General features: G+C 41.2%; 1 protein-coding gene across 2 annotated transcripts in view; it reads right to left on the reverse strand.

Moving 5' to 3' along the window:
- Positions 1-23,382, reverse strand: part of DNAJC3 (DnaJ heat shock protein family (Hsp40) member C3) — a 68,849-nt gene continuing 45,467 nt past the window's right edge. For both annotated transcript variants that reach the window (XM_054506392.2, XM_045869611.3), the window contains 5 exons: positions 19,787-19,892; positions 19,578-19,698; positions 4,383-4,515; positions 3,426-3,574; positions 1-1,587 (listed from right to left, as the gene is read on the reverse strand). In XM_054506392.2, the coding sequence (XP_054362367.1) occupies positions 1,430-1,587; positions 3,426-3,574; positions 4,383-4,515; positions 19,578-19,698; positions 19,787-19,892 (667 nt within the window). In that variant the 3' untranslated portion in view covers positions 1-1,429. The remainder of the gene's footprint in view (positions 1,588-3,425; positions 3,575-4,382; positions 4,516-19,577; positions 19,699-19,786; positions 19,893-23,382) is intronic.

Below are 23,382 nucleotides of genomic sequence, written 5' to 3' on the forward strand. Positions count from 1 at the left end.
TTTAAGGAAATCTCCCCGTCTGTTTCAGGATGACTGCGGAAGGAAAGGCCCTGTACTTGGCTGCTATGGTCAGGACACCTCCCGCCATTAAAATTAAAATGCCTGATTTCATAAAAACAACATATTAGACCCATACTCATCAAAATGCTCTGAGGCCAAAACAAAAACCTTTCCAGAATGAAGGTAGTAATTCTTATCTAAAGTAATTAGAGTTTAAATGCAGCATCAATAGTTCCATAAATATTTAATGTTCTTGATTAAAGTAACACTCAGTTTTTAGGGAAAAAATTATCCAGTATACAAAGACTGAATAAGTTCATTTCTTAAAAGGTTTAAGAAGGTATCCCAAGAAGAGAGCCATCGCGATGGTGGAAATATAGCCAGAGCTGACTAGATCTGTAAACGTGTATTTTTTTTCTAGGCAGGAGAACATCCAGAGGCATCAGGGTCGGGTCAAGAGGCAGGTCTCCTGTCTCACGCCCGCCTCAGACAGTACCACATGGGGGGGTGAGGGGACTACAGTTCAAGAGGGTCGGTCAGGATGGACGAGAAGCTGCCCCACTGCCTTTATTAAAAATGGGGAACATGGCATTCTCTGTCAACTGAGCAACTTTACATTTCTAAGGCAGTCCTGTTACAGGAAATTCTAACTCACAACTTCAGTTCTTAAAGTATTACATTCTGCACTTCAAGCTTATTTTAAGTGACACCACTGCTCTATTATCTGAACCGGTGTTACATATTCTCTTTTAATTTGTTTCACGTTATTAAACAAAAGGGCCCATATGTTTTTACGGTTAATTCTATGTCTGTGGTCTTCTGTGTTCTCTTGAACGTACCAGACATAAAATACATGCTCCACATCCATCCAGACTCTGCTCACGCCAGCAGAGAGAGGGAAACGCATGTGGACTGGCCGAGGCTCTGTAATTTAACAGGTATTGGCAAGCAACTGGACTGAGCAGAACCTAAGCAAAGGTGTCCCTAAGAACGTACAACTCAAAATGTTGATATTCTCTTTAAGAATCCTAAAACACAGCCCCTTCTCATGAGGCTCCTGGCTCCTTCTTACCCACGCGGGCACTGCTGCCCTCTGCAAGGCCGGGAAGAAGAGTCTCGGCGGGCTCCAGTGCGGGCACATGCGGGAGCCCTGCCGCAGGTGCGCTCCCGCAGACCGTTCTTCCAGGCCCTCCAAACACTTACAGGCGCTGCTTTGTCAGAGATAGACCTGGTCTTCGCCTCCCTGCCTCCATGGACCCATCAACCTCCAGTCTAAAAGGGATAGAACGATTTTTCCTATTAAAACAACTCTTTGGTCATGGACAAACTAAAAGATTTGAATTTTTTTTTTCATTAGGATCCTGGAACAAGGTTTCTTTGTATTTAATCTTTAAAAAACTTAAGGAAGAAGAGCAGAAAAACAGCTGGTTTAATTGAAGTGGAATTTAAATCTAAAAGGTCCGCCTGAGCTGAAGGGATTGAACCCCTGCCATGAGTTCCAGCTCCTGTGGAAAGGGCTGCCACCACCTCCTTGTTGGCTCTCTGCATCCAGCGGATCTTCTCCGTCATCAAACTTCTTCCTCATTTCTAGGAACGAAAGGAGCAAATTAAGACCCAGGTATTCACTAAGCACGGGGAGGGGGAGGCTTCCTCTCCTCTTATCCAAACAGTTGTGCCTGATACACATCCCGTTCCCACCCAGCGCCAAGGTTTGGTCTCAGGAGAAAGGTCCTAGAGGGGACCCATCACGGAGAAGGGGTTGATGTTCAGGGCTGACAATGGGAATTCATTGAAATTCAGGCCCCCTGAATCTTCTCACCTCACAAGCATCTACCCAAGGAAATTCTTCTCTGAAAAAAAATAATTGCAGAGGAGGAGACCTCCAAAAGTCCCCACTCAAAGAGCCATGTCACCATCCTGGCCCCAGCAATGCAGTCCAACGTCGCCAACACTCCAAGCGTCTTTCTGGGCCTCCCCGTCTTAGATCCGAGCAGAACTAAGGTTCCCTGGCGTACAGCTCAGGAGGCCACCCCCACTGCCATGCCCAGCGGTCCTGAGGAAGGTCTCCGATGAGACCGAGACTAATGCCAACAAATGGGACAGAGGAACACTTCCGGGGGGGGGGGGGGGGCAGGCGGGCAGGAGAGCAGACTAACATCCTCAGAGACCAAAAGAACTATTTCATCCTTAAAATAAGAACAGGGGCTAAGAAAAAGCAACAGAACACAAAAGAACCCTTAGTAATGGCAACCGCAGTTCCTGATGCCTCTGTGCCCGCCCCCCTCCCGCGTGCACTCGGCAAGCTCGGAGGACAGACCAAGGGGCTGCCGGCCCTCAGCTGCTGAGTAAAAGAACAGAGCATCCTGCTGTACTCTGTAAGTACAGCTCTACCTCTCTTGCGGGATCATAAATGAGCACAGAGGCTCATAAAGCTTCGCTTCCATAGCAGAAGCAGATGTTCAAAAAAGACTGGCCAAATGGGCATAAAATGTCATTTCCTTCTATTTCTGATGAATTTGTCTAGCCCTAGTCCTAGCTCCTGCCGACATGGAAAGATGTAAAGAAGGAGTAGTTATTAGCTTAATATTCAATTCCCTCTGCAAATCTCTAAACATTGTTCACTATTACCTAATTTCCTTGCCTTCTCTCTCATTTTCCAGGCCATTTTAGCATATGATAAAAGCATTTCCAGCAACCAGAAAATCTAATGAACATTTGACTTAGGGCAAGATTCCTGAGGAACACAGAGGATAAGCAGCCCCAGGCTAGTACATTCCATCCTGGTGCCCCGGTTTCCTAATCACGCTCCTACAAGTTTAGTATGAAGAGTTCATCATTGGTCGGGGGCGGGGGGAGGAACCTGAAACCTTCCCCTCACTTTTGTGCTTTGCTGTCGCAGGTGGAAGAGCTGAGACTCTTGAGACTCAACAAGCCCTAGTCACTTGTGCAGAAGAGAGGAGTCGAACCAGGCTTCCTGCTTCCGTGTTTGCTGGTCTTCCCACTGCACCGGGCCCACGGGGGCCGAGTCTGGCAGGGGCAGGCCTGAAACTGGACTTCTGGAACTGCCAGGCTGGGGAGCAGACCCCAGCTCCGGGGGGGGGGGGGGGGGGGGGGGGCAGCTTGGCCACCCCCCACATGTGACACTGGGAAGAGAGCTAGTAAGTCACCAACCACTGACTCAGCCACTTCGAGAGACAAACAATACCTGGATCAGGGCGCCTGGGTGGCTCAGTTGGTTAAGCGACTGCCTTCGGCTCAGGTCATGATCCTGGAGTCCCGGGATCGAGTCCCGCATCGGGCTCCCTGCTCGGCAGGGAGTCTGCTTCTCCCTCTGACCCTCCCCCCTCTCATGTGCTCGCTCTCATTCTCTCTCTCTCAAATAAATAAATAAAATCTTTAAAAAAAAACCCAAAACAAAACAATACCTGGATCAGAGAGAACTTCTTTAGCAGCTGCTATGTCAATGAACTTTTTCTCCGCTTTTTTCTTTTCTTCTTCATTCTGGAAGTTATCTGGGTGCCACTGCAGTGCTAGTTTTCGGTATGCTTTAATGATTTCTTGCTTTTTGGCGTTTCTGAGCAGTATTAAAATTAACGCTCATTAGTCAAAAAGTGCCCGACATACCACCCCCAAAAACTGAGAGACAGTTATGATCCCCCTGGCAAATCAGCAGCCTGGTTTTCCTAACCGTGCCAATGTTGTCCGGTTCTAGGTGATCATTAAAGCTGGTCAGCTTTCAGAATCTCAATGGGAAGAAATTACTTTTGATCTTTGTGATCTTTTTCTCTTTTTAAAAAAAAAGAGAAAGCTGCACAGACCCATTTTTAAACTTTCTGGATTTCCAAACTACCTGATACAATTCTTGGCATTAAGAGCTAACTCTGACTCTGAACCACACTTCCTGTTTTGCTTCTGGTTAGCTTCCTTAGTTCTGGTTCAGACTTTTGATTGAAAGACGGATGGTTCCCTTGCTCAGGGAAGGTGGATCTTGTATAATTTACCCAGCTTTTGTCTTATCTCAGTGCCTATAAGTTAATTCTCAAAGTGCCACTTTATAATTCAGCCTAGAGAAGTTTGCTTTTCCAAAACCCTCCTGTCCCCACCAAAAGAAAGCTCACTCCTCTTTACCCTTCCCAAAAAATCTGGGCTAGGGCCTACTCATGCTACATTGTCATCCCTCTGTCACCAACTACTTACTCCCCCATCGTTTCAGAACTAGTCTAAAGAAATCTACCTGTAACAAAATGATGGTTACGATGTGAAAGATGCTTAGGTTTAATCCTGGACTGAAATTACATAAAGCAAGGAACCGAATCAGAGGAGAAAAAAGAAGCTTTAAAACAGTTGATTAAAAATAACAATGTAAATTTTAAATAACTCACCTTTTTACTCCTAAGATTTTATAATAATCTCGTTTCTGCGACTGTTTCAATAGCCTCTGTGCCTTCTCTAGACCTTCCCGAATCTGCTGATCATTTTCATTGTGTTCCTGCGCAGTTTCATAATCCTGAATAGCTGTCAAAATGTTGAAGATAATGCTGTTAAAGGAACGGGAATTTATAAACTCTACTTATCCTGTAAGATTGATACTCAAGTCACCATCTCAGCCCCTTCACTCTTTTGCCATTATTGCTAAGAGCCTAAGAGGGACGGTGATGATTTTGTTAGCCAACTTACAAAAGGCCTAATGAAGGCTGAATTTAGGTAGCTTTTTACTCCCATTCAATAAAACTCACTGCTGTTTACTCGCCCATCTTCCCACCGCCACACCTTCATATCCGTACTTTATACAAAGCAGTCTTTCCATCACTACGACTGAACTGATCGTTACATAGGAAAATAAGACCGTGGCAAAGAAAATCTGCATGGTCAGCTACAGGTCCACAATTCAGAAGAATCAGAGGCTTAGAAAGGGAGCAAGAAGAACCATCAGCAATCAGAATGTCTAAGTCATCTAGGGGTTTCAAAAGGAACTATTACAAACCTACTGTTTTTAAGCTATCGATCAAAGCAGATGACATTGTCCTGATATGGGAAGTCTGGTAACAATCCGTATTACAGTTTTTGCCTTATTTTAGAATACTATCTAGAACACAAGGCATCAGGATATCTAAGTCATGTAGAAAAGAGTCAACGTAGCAAGCCTGAGACTGTTACCCTTAGAAAGGCCTCCTGGCAAGGTTGGTCCTGGCTGGCAGATCAGAAGACGGCCTTCAGGAGCGTTCCCACCATTTCCTGGCAAGAATGGCTCACTGTGCCTCAATGTTTGTACAGACAATGTGGTTTACGTTACACATCGTCTGTCTTTCTGGGAATCTGAGTGCTGGCAGGGCAGAAGGTGCCTGGCTGACCAACCCCTCATGAATGCCCCGGACACGGGTGCTCTAGCAGGCTTCCCCAGCAGACAGCACCTTGCACGTCTTAAGGAATTACAGCTTGTCCTATGATTTCAAAGAGAAAGACTCTTGGAATCTTCTACCTGCTTTTCTCTGGATTTTGTGCCATGTGTCTTTTCCCTTTGCTGATGTTACTGTATCCTTTCAGTAGAATAAATCTTAGCCTGGGTACAACTGTGTGCCGAGTCCCATGTGTCCTCCTACTGAATCACCAAATCTGGGAGTGGTCTTGAGAAGCAGACATCTCAAATAAGGAACTGTTGGATTCAAATTCTAGTTTTTAGGGAAGTGCATTTCACCGTGGGAAAAAACATCTCTCTGGACAACAGGTCTGAGGATTTGTCTTGGCAACAGCTAATCCTAGACGACTTTCAGGAAGGCCCATGATCCTTCTGGCATACTGCTGGAAGGTCACTAGCAGCCTAATGCCATGTCACGATGCGTAGGTCATTCCTTCACTTTATCTCATCACGCAGACATCAGCCATTTTATTTCCCATCATCACAAGAACAAGGATGAATATAGGACAATAAGATAATTTTGAGAGACCACTTTCCCATAACTTTTACTACAGTAGTATACTGTAATTGTTCTAGTATTATTAATCTCTTACTATGTCTAATTTATAAGTTTAAGTTTATCATGGGTATATGTATGTATAAGAAAAAATAGTATATATCAGGATGGATATGATTGGCAGTTTCAGGCATCCACTGGGGGTCTGGGAAGGTATCCCCTGCAGATAAGGGAGAATGACTGAATTAACCTGCACTAGAGAGAAAAATGAACCAACACTACCTCTGGTCCCAGGAGGCGGGGGGGGGGGGTGAGTAGTACATTTTATGCTTTTATCTTAATTCCTGCCTCAATGCATTAATATTAAATATTAATATGAAACTACTACAGTCACCCAACCCACAGTGACAACATAAAATACCTTTCCAATTTAGTACACAAAACTATCATAGTAGTGAGGTTTAAATTATCACAACCTAGTAAGGAAATGTACTTTGAAGGAATGTAATACAAGGGGAAAATATTTCAATACATGCAATTTTGCTATTTATGCAAACTCTACATTTAAAACATGTTTTTCATTCTTAAACGTTTAGAGTATCTCCCCCAAAGCGGTCTTCTACATCCTACCCTTTTATTAAAATTTAAGGTAGACACATTTTTCCCAATCCAGAAAAAATACAAAATTATAGGTTGTTTCCTACATTCATATCATTACAGGTAGGTAATTTAATTAGAAATTTAATATGGGTGGTGTTAAAACTTCCCATAGACATAAACTAGATAGATCATTTTTAATTATATTTTCTCAGATTCTACATTCTAAGGAGTCATCTTTAAAGAAAAAGTAAATAACATCCAATTATGTTTATCCTATACCATAATTAAGCATCCACGAAAAGTAGAATAAGTCAGAAACATTAAGGCCCTGAAAAAAAATCTATTACATATTAGCCAATTCATTTTCTATCCTCTGAGCCTAAGAAAAACTTTTTCTTCCATATTCCCCCCACTCAGTTCTGAAGGGACAATGCAAACAAGGGAAGCGTACGAGTGTGCCTCCCTTCCACCCCACTCCCCCACCGAAAGGACAAAATACTACTACTACTACTACTAATAATAACAGAACTGTGGCAGCACTGAAAACAGCAGACCAGAAATTTTCTTAAATTTCTGAAAGAGAGGAAGCAAATGGGATCCTATTAATAATGAATAAACCTAAGTATCCAAGTAGAAGCCCTAGCAGATTTGGGAGCCATTCTTTTTGGCCAAGGATCCTCAGTTTAGCATTTAGCAGGAGCAGCTTAAAGGCAACCACCGGCATAGTCTGTGGATGACTAAAGCCTCCCCTTGGGTGTGAAGCTTCTACAGCACCCGCCCCCCAGGGGGCCCAAGAACCAGAGTCTAGACTGAATCACTGCTGTGCATGCGGAGGGGCCGCGGATGTGGCTGCTGGGACCAGGAAGAGCTGCAGAACCAAGCCCACGGGCACTCGAGATCTCCACAACAGATCTGGAACAAACCAAGGAAAAGCAGTTCCACCCAGAATTTAAATACACCAAAGGACCCCAGCAGATAAGTAAGGTAAGGAGCTGCTCACTTTGGCAACTGGGCAAGATGGCAAGGCCCACAGGGGAAGTCTCCCCGTGAAGCAGTCCTACCCACGGAGACCCTGCCCGCAGCTCCCCATGGCAGAAGCAGCATTTGAAAGACAGGTGTGCATGGCTGCAAATGACTGGCCTCCTTCAGTCCACAGTCCATTAGCAAATCCCGCATCAGCTGTCCTTCAAAACAGATCCAGAATCGCACTGCTTCTCACCACTTCCCCGATCACCACTGCGCTGCAGTCCATCATTAACACACCTGAACAGCTCTTCCCAGCTTCCGTCCTTATTCCCCTCAGAGTCTGTTCTCAGTACAGGGCCTTGGAGAGCCTTTTAAAGAGCACATCAGACCCTAATATAAATATGCCCACGCAACACTCATCTTCTCGTCCAGAATATCATGCAGAACAAACTGCGCCAGGCCCGCTAAAATGAGCTAGTATCAGCCATGAATCCAAGATGAGAGGGGGAAGCAAATACTGAGAAAGCCCAATGGCAAAAAATCACAGAAAATGCCAGCAAAATACACTTTCTGGGTGTATGCGCTCACCCCGGAGTGACAACCTCTATCCTTTGCATATTACGAGAACCATGAAATCCAGAGCCAGAGAGTGAAGATAAAGCAGAGGCCTTACTGGGGAAAAGAGAGGGGGGAACAAAGAGAAGAGCAAATCGCCTTGGGCAGTACATCTCAGGAACCCCCAGCAACCATGTGCTCTGTGAAGGTGAGGGGCTCACCCTCAAGTGCAAAAGATCTACCCCTTTGGTGTAGCAAAGGAAGTGGGCAGACGAGCAGCCGGGCTGGCAGCAGATGACCTCCTGGCCATGGTCTGGGTTCAGAGAAGCAGAGAGGGCAGGGCCATGGAGAAAGGCCCTCTTAGCAGGAGGCAGAACGTCTGTGGAAACAGTGAAGCAGAGAGTACCGCAACTGTTAAATACAGAAGGCTGCCCTGGGCCTGGCACTCCCTTACACACGCACACGCGTGCACACACACACACACACACACAGCCAAGGCACTTTCCCACAAATAGGGCAGGATAAGTCAAGTCATTCTATGATCATTTTTTTTAAATGGTACAGCAGCAATTCAAAGCCAGTTTTTAAACTGAAACAGGAAAAGAGCACCTAAACTTACCTGATTAACATTCATCAGAACAATAGCCAAATACATGAAAATTCTGAGCAGACATTATGGCATGAATTTTTAAAAAATCCAATCACCTCTTTTAAGGGTACTCACAAAGCAGAATAAGAACTCAGCAAAGAGACAAAGAGGAGATAAAAACGTGAGTAGTCAATACTCAAAAAGAAGACCAAAACGATCACAGAAGCACAGATGAAATGAGAAGGAGCCCAGGAAGCAGAAGCATATGGGAAAAAAAGAAGGCCCTAACGAAATGGAAATAAAGAGTTTAAAGCGCCTAGAGAAAAAAATGGCAGCTTGATAGAACAATCGGCTGCGAAAGCGAGCGCCCAAACCGTGTAAGTTCTTCCAACCAGCGGCGCTTGAAGCCTGGGGCTGTAGGGCTCGGTGTGCCGGGCTCCGGGAGCGCCGAGGAAGCACCGAGGGACACGGCGCTGCGCCCAGAGAACTGGCAGGGCAAGCCGGCCGCTGCCCGGCTGAAGACACCTGGGGCACACAGCCGGTGGCTTGCTCGCTCATTTCAGAGTGTGTCCCAGAGAGGCTGTGTTCCCGGAGAGACCCCTCGGGGCACAAAGGCGCTGGTGGCCCGGGCCCTCTCCCTGCCCCGTGATTCAGCAGAAGTACAGAGCCACTGGCAGGAACCCGGCCGCGCCAACACTCGCCACCTAACGTGCGTATACCAGGTCCCCCCAACACCGTGGGCCAGAAGAAGCACCCATGCTAGGCACGCCTGCCTCTGTCCCAGTAGGGTGGGCAGCCTCCCCGAGACCCCACAAACTCCTACCAGCATTGCATCTCCCCCTCTGGGAGTCGTGCGCCTCGAGGCCTTGGTCCCAACGGGAACAGGTCACATTTCACAAGCCAACCAGGGCACATGGGGTTAAAACTCGCCATCTTCAGGCCAGGGACCACACACTGCCCACGACAGGCAAAGAGAGCCTCTGCAGACTACCGGCCTGAAGGACAAAGCGGCCAGGACACAACAGCAGAGCTCACACCGGACACACTCCCGGGAGCGCCAGGCCCTGGGGGGCAGGGGACAGCACACGGCAGGGACCCGCAGAACCTCTTCTTCATAAAGCCATCACCCTCAAGAACAGGAGACAGGGCTGATTTTCCTAACACACAGAAACAGGCACAGAGACTTAGACAAATGAGAAGACAAAAGACTCTACCCCAAATGAAAGAAGAGGACCAGGCCACAGCCACAGATCTAAGTGAAACAGATCTAAGTAACAGGCCTGATGGAGAATTTAAAGCAATGATTGATCATAAGGCTACTCACTGGACTTCAGAAAAGAGCAGAGAACATCAGTGAGATAATTAACAGAGATAACATAGCAGAGAGATAACATAGCAGAGAGATAATTAACACAGAGATAACATAGCAGAGAGATAATTAACATAGAGATAACATAGCAGAGAGATAACATAGCAGAGAGATAATTAACACAGAGATAACATAGCAGAGAGATAACATAGCAGAGAGGAAGGGCTCAATAAACAAAATGAGAAACACACCTGATGGAAAGAAGAGCAGGCTGGAAAAAGGAGAGGAATGAATTAATGGCCTATAGAAGAGTAATGGAAAGTGATCAAGCTGAACAAAAGAGAAAAAAAGAATTATGCAACACAAGAATAGACTTAGGAAACTCAGTGACTCCATCAAAGGTAGTAACATTCATATTAGAGGATCACAGAAGAAGAAGAAAGAAAAGGGGAGAGAGAATTTATGTGAAGAAATAATAGCTGAAAACTTCCTAATCTGAGGAAGGAAACAGACATCCAGATCCAGGAGACACAGAGAACCCCAAACAAAGTCAACAAAAGCAGATCCACACCAAGATACATTGCAATTAAAATGGCAAATATACATGATAAAGAAAAAATATTAAAAGCAGCAAGACAAAAGAAGATGGCTGCATACAAAGGAAAGCCCCTAAGGCCAGCAGTGGATTTCTCAGCAAAATCTTTGCAAGCCAGAAAGGAGTGGCATGATATATTCAAAGTGCTAAATGGGAAAAATCTGCATTGAAGAACACTCTATCCAACAAGGCTATCATTCTGTATAGATGGAGAGACAGACTTTCCCAAACAAACAAAAATTAGAGTTCATGACCACTAAACCAGCCCAGCATGAAGTATTAAAGGGGACTCTTTGAGTGGAAATTTCGACCAAAAGCGACAGTATGAAGGGAGGAAACACAAAAGCAATAAAAATGAATATTTCTGTAAAAAATCAGTCAAGGAACTCACAAAATAAAAGGATATAAAATATGACACCATAGGGGCACCTGGGTGGCTCAGTTGGTTAAGCGACTGCCTTCAGCTCAGGTCATGATCCTGGAGTCCCGGGATCAAGTCCCGCATCGGGCTCCCCGCTCAGCAGGGGGTCTGCTTCTCCCTCTGACCCTCTTCCCTCTCGTGCTCTCTGTCTCTCATTCTCTCTCTCTCAAATAAATAAATTTAAAAAATAAAAATTAAAAAAATATGACACCATATACCTAAAACGTGAGGAGGAGAAAAGAACAGATTTAAACTTAAACGACCATCACCTTAATATAGATTGCTATATGCAGAAGAGGTTATATACAAACCTAATGGTAACCATAAATCAAAAACCACTAATAAATATACAAAGAATAAAGAGAAAGAAATCCAAATATATCACTTAAAAAAAACCCCAGCAAGCCATGAGAGAAAGACAAAAAGGGATCAGAGAAAATCTTCAGAAACAACCACAAAGCAAGTAATTAAGATGGGTTAGCCTGGTGATGGGTATTTTTTTTTTTTTAAGATTTTATTTATTTATTTGAGAGAGAGAATGAGACAGAGAGAGAGAGCATGAGAGGGGGGAGGGTCAGAGGGAGAAGCAGACTCCCTGCTGAGCAGGGAGTCCGATGCGGGACTGGATCCCGGGACTCCAGGATCGTGACCCGAGCCGAAGGCAGTCGCTCAACCAACTGAGCCACCCAGGCGCCCCAGCCTGGTGATGGGTATTAAAGAGGGCACGTTCTGCATGGAGCACTGGGTGTTATGCACAAACAATGAATCATGGAACACTACATCAAAAACTAATGATGTAATGTATGGTGATTAACCTAACAATAAAAAATTTTTAAAATAAAAAAAATTAAATGGCAATAAATACATATCAGTAATTACACTGAATGTAAGTGGATTAAACGCTCCAATCAAAAGACTTAGGGTGACAGAATGGATAAAAAAAACAAGACCAATCTATATGCTGCCTACAAGAGCCTCATTTTAGACCTAAAGACACCTACAGATTGAAAGTGAGGAGACAGAAAAACATTTATCACACAAATGGATATCAAAAGAAACCTAGAGTAGCAACAGTTGTATCTGACAAACTAGACTTTAAAACAAAGACTGTAACAAGAGACAAAGAAGGACACTATATAATAATAAAGGGAAGAGTCCAGCAAGAAGATATACAATTGTAAATATTTATGCACCCAACACAGGAGCACCCAAATACATACAATAGGTAATAACAAACATAAAGGAACTAATCAATAATAATACAATAATAGTACAGGACTTTAACACCCCACTTATATCAACATACAGATCATCTAAACAGAAAATCAACAAGGAAACAGTGGCTTTGAATGACACACTGGAACATACGGATTTAACAGATAATATACATATATATATATTTTTAAGATTTTATTTATTTATTTGACAGAGAGAGAACACAAACACAAGCAGGCGGAGCAGCAGGCGGACGGAGAGGGAGAAGCAGGCTTCCCGCTGAGCAGACAGCCCACCGTGGGGCTTGATCCCAGGACCCTGGGATCATGACCCGAGCTGAAGGCAGACACTTAACCGACTGAGCCACCCCAGCACCCTGGATTTAACAGATATATTAAGAACATTCCATCCTAAAACAGAAGAATACACATTCTTTTCAAGTGCACATGGAATATCCTCCCCACAAAAGATCACATATTAGGCCACAAAACAAACCCCAACAAATTTTAAAAAGGCTGATGTCATACCAGGCATCTCTTCTGATCACAGCACTATGAAATTAGAAGTCAACCCCAAGAAAAAATCTGGAAAGACCACATGCTACTTAAATAACATGCAATTAAACAATGAATGGGTCAACCATGAAATAAAAGAAGAAATTTAAAAGTACATGGAAACAAATGAAAATGAAAACACAACAGTTCAAAACCTTTGCACATAGCAAAAGCTGTTCTAAAAGGAAGTTTATAGCAACACAGGCCTACCTCAAAAAGCAAGAAAAATCTCAAACAGCCTGACTTTACACCTAAAGGAACTAGAAAAAGAACAAACAAAACCTAAAATTAGCAGAAGTAAGGAATAAAGATTAGAGCAGAAATAAATGATATAGAAACTGAAAAAAAAAAACCAAAACAATAAAACAGATCAATGAAACCAGGAGTTGGTTCTTTGGAAAAAAAAAAAACACAATAAAATTAATAAACCTCTAGCCAGACATATCAAGAAAAAAAGAGAAAGAATGCAAATAAATAAAACCACAAATGAGAGAGGAGAAGTAACAACCAGCACCACAAAAATACAAACAGTTATAAGAGGATATTATGGAAAACTATATGGAAACAAATTGGACAACCCAGAAGGAATAAATTCCTAGAAACATATAACCTACCGAAACTGAAACAGGGAGAAACAGAAAACTTGAACAAATGGATTACCAGCAAAGAAATTCAATCAATAATCAACTCCCAACAAAAAAAGTACAGGACTTAGAAGGCTTCACAGGGGAATTTTACCAAACATTTAAAGAAGAGTTAACACCTATTCTTCTCAAAGTATTCCAAAAAATAGAAAAGTAAGGAAAACTTTCAAATTCATTTTATGAAGCCAGCATTACCCTGATACCAAAACAGATAAAAACACCACAAAAAAACAGAACTACAGGCCAATATCTCTGATGAACATAAATATAAAAATCCTCAACAAGATACTAGCAAACCAAATCCAACAATACATTAAAAAGATCATTCAACACCATCAAGTGGGATTTATTCCTGGGTTGCAAGGGTGGTTCAAATCACAGCATGATACATCACATCAATAAGAGAAAGGGTAAGAACCATATGATCATTTCAATAGATGCAGAAAAAGCATCTGACAAAGTACAACATCCATTCATGATAAAAAAACTCTCAACAAAGTAACTGGTTTAGAGGGAACATACTTCAACATAATAAAGGCCATATATGAAAAACCCACAGTTAACAGCATCCTCAATGAGGAAAAACTGAGAGCCTTTCCTCTAAGGTCAAGAACAAGATAAGGATGTCCACTCTCACCCCTTCTACTCAACATGGCACTGGAAATCCTAGCCACAGCAATCAGACAACAAAAAGCAATAAAAGGCATCCAAATCAGTAAGGAAGAAGTCAAACTGTCACTACTTGCAGATGACATGATACTACACACAGAAAACCAAAAAGACTCCACCGAAAAGCTGCTAGAACCGATAAATTCAGTAAAGTCACAGGATACAAAATCAATCTACAGAAATCTGTTGTGTTTCTATACACCTATAATGAAGCAGCAGAAAGAGAAATTGAGAAAACAAATCCCATTTATAACTGCATCAAAAATAATAAGATACCCAGGAATAAACCTAACCAAAGAGGTGAAAGACCTGTACTCTGAGAAAACACCGGGATGAGAGAAACTGAAGACGACACAAAGAAATGGAAAGACATTCTGTGCTCACAGACTGGAAGAACAAATACTGTTATAATGTCTACACTACCCAAAGCAATCTATACATTTAACGCAATCCCTCTCAAAATACCAACAGCATCTTTCACAGAGCTGGAACAAACTATCTTAACCTTTGTATGGAACCACAGAAGACCACGAACAGCCAAAGCAATCTTGAAAAAGAAAAGCAAAGCTGGAGGCATGACAGTTCCAGACTTCAAGTTAATTACAAAGCTGTAGTAATCAAACCAATATGGTACTGGCACAAAAACAGACCCAAAGATCAAGGGAACAGAATACAAAACCCAGAAATACACCCACAAACATATGGTCAATTAATCTTTGACAAAGCCAGAAAGAAGATCCAATGGGAAAAAGAGAGTCTCTTCAACAAATGGTGTTGGGAAAACTAGAGAGCCACATGCAAAAGAATGAAACCCGACGCCTGGGTGGCTCAGTCGTTAAGCATCTGCCTTTGGCTCAGGTCATGATCCCAGGGTCCTGCGACAGAGCCCTGCATTGGGCTCCCTGCTCCGCGGGAAGCCTGCTTCTCCCTCTTCCACTCCCCCTGCTTGTATTCCCTCTCTCGCCGTGTCTCTCTGTCAAATAAATAGATACATACATACATACATACATACACACATACATAAATAGACTAGAATAGAATGAAAACAGACCACTTTCTTACACCATACACAAAGATAAACTCAAGATGGATGAAAGACCTAAATGTGAGATCTGAAACCATTAAAAGTCCTTAAAGAGAGCATGGGCAGTAATATCTCTGACATTGGCTATAGCAACTTTTTTCTAGATATGCCTCCTGAGGCAAGGAAGACAAAAGTAAAAATAAACTATTGGGGCTACATCAAAATAAAAGGCTTCTGCACAATGAAGGAAAGGATCAATAAAACTCAAAGGTAACCTACTGAATGGGAGAAGATATCTGCAAATGACATATCCAATAAAGGGTTAGTATCCAAAATATATAAAGAACTTATAAAACTCAACACCCAAAAAACAAGTAATCCAATTTAAAAATGGGCAGAAGACATCAACAGACATTTCTTCAAAGAAGACATCCAGATGGCTAACAGACACCTGAAAAGATGCTCATCATCACTTCTCATTAGGGAAATGCATATCAAAACTATAATGAGTTTGTTATTCACCTCAAAGCTGTCAGAATGGCTAAAATCAACAATACAAGAAACAACAGGTGTTGGCGAGGATGTGGAGAAAAAGGAACCCTCTTACACTGTTGGTGGGAATGCAAACCGGTGCGGCCACTCTGGAAAACAGTATGGAGGTTCCTCAAAAGGTTAAAACTAGAACTACCCTACGACCCAGCAATTGCATTACTGGGTATTTACCCAGAGAATACAAAAACACTAATTCAAGGGGATACATGCACTTCTATGTGCATAGCAGCATTATTCACAATAGCCAGGATATGGAAGCAGCCCAAGTGTCCATGGACAGATGAACGGACAAAGATGTGGTATATATCTGCAATAGAATATTATTCAGCCATAATAAAGAATGAAATCTTGCCATTTGCAATGACATGGATGGAACTAGAGAGTATAATGCTAAGTGAAATAAGTCAGTCAGAGAAAGACAAATACCATATGATATCACTCATTGTGAAATTTAAGAAATACAACAAAACAAGCAAAAGGAAAAAGAGACAAATCAAGGAACTGACACTTTTTTTTTAAAGTAATCTCTACACCGAAAGTGGGGCTCAAATTCACAACCCAGAGATTAAGAGTCACATGATTTACCAACTGAGCCAGCCAGGTGTCCTTCAGGCTCTTAACTATAGAGAACAAACTGATGGTTACCAGAGGGGAGGTGGAGAAGGGGATGGGTGAAATAGGTGATGGGGATTAAGGAGTGCACTTGTCATGATGAGCACCCAGTGATTAAAATAAAAGCTTGGCGGGCGCCTGGGTGGCTCAGTTGTTAAGCGTCTGCCTTCAGCTCAGGTCATGATCCCAGGGTCCTGGGATTGAGCCCCGCATCAGGCTCCCTGCTCACCGGGAAGCCTGCTTCTCCCTCTGCCTGTTGTTCCCCCTGCTTGTGCTCTCGCTCTCTCTTTCTCTCTGACAGACAGACAGACAGACAAACAAACAAACAAACAAACAAACAAATAAATAAATAAAAACTTAAAATGGCTAAGAGGGCCAATTTTAGGTTACATGAATTTTCCTACAAGTAAAAATAAAAAATAAATAGTATAGTCAGACTCAAATTCAGGACTAAGTCTAAATCCCATACTCTTTCCACTATGCCCTTCTTGATAAACTAACTCCATTCATTCATTCAGCAAATATATGAGGGCCTGCTACATGCCAGGCACAAGTAGCAGAGACGGATCGATTAATAAAATAGACACAGGTCCTCACATAGCTTAAGTTCTAGCCAATATAACTGCTTATCTCATAAGGACACCTGAATCATCCCTATATTCAAAGGAACTTTACCTACTGTTTAGTAATGCTTCAATGTCAGTTTGCTCCTCTCAAAAGCTATGAAAAGAATTACTCATATAGTTCTGAAGAGCCTCCTTCATTTTTCATGATCTCAGAGGCATCCTCAAACAACAGGCTTACTTTACTTTCTAGTGAGTGGAATCCCCTAATATCTTTCCTGATAATTCTGTCATAATCCCCAAATTAATAAATCTCCATGTTCCATTATTCACTAACCTAAACCTTGTTTTTCTTTATTCATTACATTCCTATCATCACTTTAAATTGCTTATTTAAAAAAAGATAAAACCAGTAAACAGAATATAGAAAGCCCTCATGTTTTAGCTCGGGATTTCAAAATATGATTTAGCCTAGTTAAGTAAGATTACCACTCATCTACATCATTTACTAAACCTCCAACTCAAATCTAAACAAGTCAAGTAATACCCTTCAGTTTTAGTTATACAGGCCTCCTTGGCACCCCACCCCACCCCCCAAATTGAAAGACCTACCAATCCCATTCTCAATCTCTCCATGAGGTTGCTTAGTTGCCATACTTGTGACTTGAACAACCATTTTATTCTAAAACCAAAATTCAGAAAGATTCCCCAGTGTATAATCCAAACATACCAATGAAGACAAAGAATAAACTCCTATTTAAAAGATATTTTTAAAGGCAAAAACAGACTCCGAAGACATATCTATTCTATTAGATTAGTACTAAGCATCTTTTTCTTCAAGAATTAAGCTGTCAAGTTTCCCTAAAAAACAAGTCAGTTTAGCATTCAAGTTACAAAAGCATCTTCAAATTATCTTTAGCAGCCTACAAGATTTAACCTTCTTTTAACAGCTAAGCTTTTTATATTCAGCAACTTCTCTAATTTCACAATTAGAGCTGAGGATTTAAATACAGAAGACAAAAGTACCTTTGATGAAGAGTTCCAAAAACTAACAGGAATGCAAAAATCCTAGAGTACAGCCAATCTCACTGAGTAGACACAGTAGCTCAAAAGTGAAAAGAAAAGGATGCTAACAGGATCTTCTTGAAGATCATTTTGATTACATACACTTCAAGCCTCAATCAAACCAAGGACTGACTGTACTACAAAATGTCCCACAAATAGCAGTAACTAGCGCCATCATCACTCACAGGAAACTGCTAAGGAATAAGATTCTTTACAAATTGTGAAAAGCAGGAAAAAAGTGAATGATCAGTGTGCCTTAAAAAAAAAAAAAAAGAGGGGCACCTGGGTGGCTCAGTCTTTTAGGTGTCCCAACTCTTGATTTCAGCTCTGGTCACCATCTCAGGAACATGAGATCGAGCCCCGCTGGGCATGGAGCCTGCTTAAGATTCTCTCTCTCTCTCTCTCCATCTCCCCCTGCTCCTCCCCACCTGCATGCTTGCTCTCTCTCAAAAAAAAAAGAGTACCACAAACCTACCTAAATTATCACTGTTGCAGATGCATTCTCAGTGCATTTAAAATGTTATCCAGGATTACCACTTACCATAATATAATTACTTTAACATGACAGTAATACGTATTAACAGCCGCATGTTTTATTATATAAATATTCAGCACTTAAATGGAGGGGAAAAAAAGAGTACCACAAGCCAAGTTTCACCAGAAAAATACTCTTACCATTTTCAATTTAAAATGCTTTACCTGGGGGCACCTGGGTGGCTCAGTTGGTTAAGCGACTGCCTTCAGCTCAGGTCATGATCCCAGGGTCCTGGGATCGAGCCCCGCGTCGGGCTCCCTGCTCGGTGGAGAGCCTGCTTCTCCCTCTCCCACTCCCCCTGCTTGTGTTCCCTCTCTAGCTGTCTCTCTCTCTCTCTCTCTCTCTGTCAATTAAATAAATAAATAAAATCTTTAAAAATAAATAAATAAATAAAATAAAATGCTTTACCTGATTTGAAATGAAAACTTTGCAATAAGGGCTATAAGGCTCACTTCTTTTAAAAACCATCATACTTAAATGTTCATAGCATACTGTCACATGAAAAAGTCACAAAACAATAAATATGAAAGAATTCTTTTTAATATATATTACTGTATGCGCCTTAGTTCTCTTCCAAAAATAGGATACTGCCCTTGTTTATTCAAGGCCCTTACAACAACTAACAGGAAACTCTGTTACTTCAACTTGAACAAAGTAGGATAAGCAACTATCCTAATGTTACTCAACAGCTCAGTGGTCACAGGAGATCATTTTATATCTAGGCATATATGACATATATATGTATGTTGCAGGTGTAATATGTATACCATGCATATGCAGAGAATATATATATACATACACATGCATAAAACATAAACTAATATATATGCACAGGAAAAAGTCTGAAAGATATAAATCCCAGATGAACAGTGATTACCTCTGGATGATATGAAATCTAACACTTAAATTTTCTATGTTGCTATTTAACTATTCTAACTTGTCTACAACACATAAAGGCTAAAATTTTTATTTTTATATTCCACTGAACTGGTTTTAACAGCAGAACGCTCTCCTCATATGGTATACCTTTCAAGTTCCACTAAGGAAGAATAATTTTCAAGTTCTCTGCCATCTTCCTACAGTTGTTAACATTTCTAGCTACTCTGGCAAACTCGTTCTAAACAAAAGGATGTTAAACATGTGATTTCATATACATCAACTTTTAGACACTGCAAATCAAATTCCTTAAAGATTTACCTTCATCATACATTTCTTCTATTAGATAGGCCTCTGCTCGATCTTTCAGAGCATTCACATTGTCGGGTTCCATCTGTAAAACTTCAGAACATACTCGAATAGCTTCAACAGGCTTCTCATCCTACAATAAATAAATGTTGAGAAAAGGATTTATGGTTGTTATTCCATATATTAAGTTTTTACATTTCTGGGAACCAATCAACTGTTACCTTAGAAAAGCAGTGGCAAATCCTTTCTTTTGAACGAATCGTATATTCAGAAACACTTGGCTCTGTTTTCATGACAGATTCATATTTGCTGGTTGCATCTGTGTATCTATGAATGAGCAGATCATGATGAGTACCTAGAGCTAAAGAAAGGACCCTCTACTCTTCACTATGTTACTTAATCAATTCACCTGAATGAGCAGGTGCCTTCAAACACTATTTTTCCCTTATTAATCTACAGTGGCAAAGAAGGTACCTCTGCCAGGAAAAGTTGGGAGATAGAACACATGACCACAGAAAATGTGTATGTACAAATAAAAGCATACCTGTGAATACCAAACAAAGTGATGAATTTCTTTACAGAAAAATGCTCACAATTTTGAAACGGAGTAAAACACCTTGTTAAAGTCTGACTCACACAAAGCATTTTCAGCAAAACAGAGATCAGGTTTTATTTCTTGGTCACTACACACCTTCATGAAATAACAGAGCCCATTAGCTACATGCCATTTTAAATAATGAATGTCAATATTCACAGCTAAGTATAATGTAGTTCCTTGCAGAATTCCCAGCTTTCTAAGAACAATAAAAGCTATTTCAGCATTTTAAAAAAAAACTAGTGAAAAGTATTAGTCATGTTATACACTAAGTTACTTTCCTTAGTAATGGCAAACTAAAAGATATTTTTATACCACTGTGGCACATTATTCCCAAAATGCATTACAATCTTCACATTTAAATGCTGATGTATTAAAACACAGACTTAAATATAACATTTAAAATGGAAGCTATCAATGTCAAAATCGTAGGTGAGATATTGTTCTGTAGTTTTCCAAGATGGTCCAACAACTGTAGGAAACTGTACAGAGAATACAAAACCTCACTTTACTTCTTACAACTACATTTGAAACTATAATTAGCTCCAAATAAAAAGTTCAATTAGAAAATAACTGCATTTCACTTACAAAAAAAAAAGTTAGCTTCTGAGAAAGTGAAATGGATGTACTTTCCCCAGTTCCTCCAACTAGGTAAAATTAAATTAAAATACCCTAGACATTACATATTTGTAAAAATATGAAAAAACTCAGAAAGAGGAGAGAAGAAGGTAGACCATTTGAGGATGGCACATTTAGAGTGAATTAATCCCAAATGTTGTGTTCTTTTTAATGCTGATATGCTTTTATGTTTTATGCATACAAATCATAAAGTTATATAGATGATAATACAAATCTAATATACTTGTTAATTCTACACTGGGCACTTGTGTTGCTCTTTTTGACCTGTCTGGGCAGGTAGCTGTAGTTGCGGGGCTGGAAGCTTAGAGGTGGGGAGGGGAGAATTCTATGTTCACCATCAATATCTTGGTCAGACCTGAACTCTTGAGTCTCTTCACACAAAACTGGATAAGAAGACAGTTACGCCTGTTTAGAGTTAACTTCCAATATGCATACTTTGCTTAGAATTTGGGGGAAATTTTTTGAAAGATAATTGTCAAATTATTGGAAATTTGTTATAGTAATACTAGTATGACATTTTGTCATATAAAATTCGTATTGACCTCTTACATCTGTTAGAAACATTGTTGCACATAATTTGATTTATCTTGATTTTGTTTCACTAACTAAAACAATGGTAAAACTTGGGGGGGGGGGAACCCAACAGCTAGGGACCTTGGGACCTGAGGGAAACATAATATGGTAAACTTCCTGGATTTTTTTTTTTCTTCCTATACCCCAAATTTGGAGCTAAAGCAGCCAGCAACTCAGAAATGCCAAAGGGTGCAGACAATAAAATCAAAAACCCACCAGGAGTCTGCTCTCTCAGGCCAAAAAACCTGGGAAGGGCAGCCTAGATGGCAACTTTGACAACAACAGCTCCACTCCAGCCGAACGCCACAGAAAGCGAGTAAAGCCCCGCCTCAACCAACGCCAGCCAGTCCGGTGGACAGCCCTCACTTCCTGCTGAGGCCGCGCCAAGGTGTGCCCCGCCCTGTACCGAGGTGGTGCACACAAGGCCAAGTGCGGAGCCAGGACTTTCATCCATGGCTACAAATAGCCCCCAAAACTCTCACCTGCTCCAAGCAGTAGTGAGAAGCCCCACACCTCAAGTATCAACAAAGGTCAAGTAGGAAACTTCTACCTCCCTGACAGTAACAACGCAATGCCCACCCCTGCTTCGCTGGAACAATGTCAGAAAAAAACAGCCAAAACAGAAGATTTAAATTAAAAAAAAGTCTTACAAAATCAAAGTGTCCAAGTTTCAATTAAAAACCACTCAGCATACCAAGAAACAAGAAGATCTCAAACTGAATGAGAACAGACACTTCCAACCCCCAAAGGACAGAGGTGTTAGAACTATCTGAGGGGCGCCTGGGTGGTCAGTTGGTTAAGCGACTGCCTTCAGCTCAGGTCATGATCCTGGAGTCCCGGGATCGAGTCCTGCATCGGGCTCCCTGCTCGGCAGGGAGTCTGCTTCTCCCTCTGACTCTCCCCCCTCTCCTGCTCTCTCTCTCTCATTCTCTCTCTCAAATAAATAAATAAAATTAAAAAAAATAAAAATAAAAAAAAAGAACTATCTGACAAAGATCTTAAAGCAGCCATGGAAATAGCAGCAGTGACAAACATGCTTAAAGCAAATGAAAGCAACAGACAGCCTTGGCAAAGTAACAGAAGAGATACAAGAACAACCAAATGGAATCTGTTTATTAGAACTGAAAAACAGAAAAACCCAAATAAAAAGCTCATTGAGTGTCCTTCAACGGTAGAACGGAGGTGACAGAGAAAAGAATCAGTGAATTGGAATGATAAAAAATGACCAAATCTGATCAGAAAGAAAATGAGCTGAGAAAAATGAATAGAGTCTCAGGGACATGAGGGGCTATAACAGAAGAGCTAACATTTATGTCAGTTGGAATCTAAGATGGAAAGGAGAGAAGACTGAAAAAGTACTCAAGAAATAATGACTGAAGCCTCCCAAATTTGACAAGACATAAACCTACATATTCCAGAAGCTAAGTAAACTTCAAATAGGATAAAAACAAAGATATCCATACCTAGATACAACACAATTAAACTTCTGAGTACTCAAGACAAAGAAAAAAATCTTGAAAGCAGTCAGAGGAAAATGCCTTATTTTTAGGGAGAAGACCATTAGAATGACAATGGAAACCAAGGAGGTCACAAAGAAGAGGTACAATATTTTTCAGGGCTGTAACAAAAGGGCTGTTAGCCCAGAATCCTATACCACAAGAAAATCTCTATATACTCTGTATATATCTCTATCACTCTAGATACCGCATTATCTTTTAATAATCAATTTATATGTCTGTCTCTCACCCTAATCTAGAAGCTTAAGACCAAAAACCATGTCATATTCATTTCTACACCACTAGTACATTGTCAGTGCCTGACACAGGAGATAATAAATATTTGGTGAAATATAAACAAATCTGCTGGTAAGAATACTATGCAGTTACTATTATTTATATTCTGCCATATTAAAAAAATGTACAGTTGTAGTAATTTTGCCAAGGCCCAGTGCTTTCTAGGATATTCTATCCTCAATGGCTAACGAGTAAAAGAGCGAGCAGTTCAACTGTT

This window comes from Mirounga angustirostris, unplaced genomic scaffold (genome assembly GCF_029215605.1).
Source record: "Mirounga angustirostris isolate CCGP_5_RB_7025 unplaced genomic scaffold, mMirAng1.0.hap1 SCAF_3, whole genome shotgun sequence".
NCBI classification, from domain to species: Eukaryota; Metazoa; Chordata; class Mammalia; order Carnivora; family Phocidae; genus Mirounga; species Mirounga angustirostris.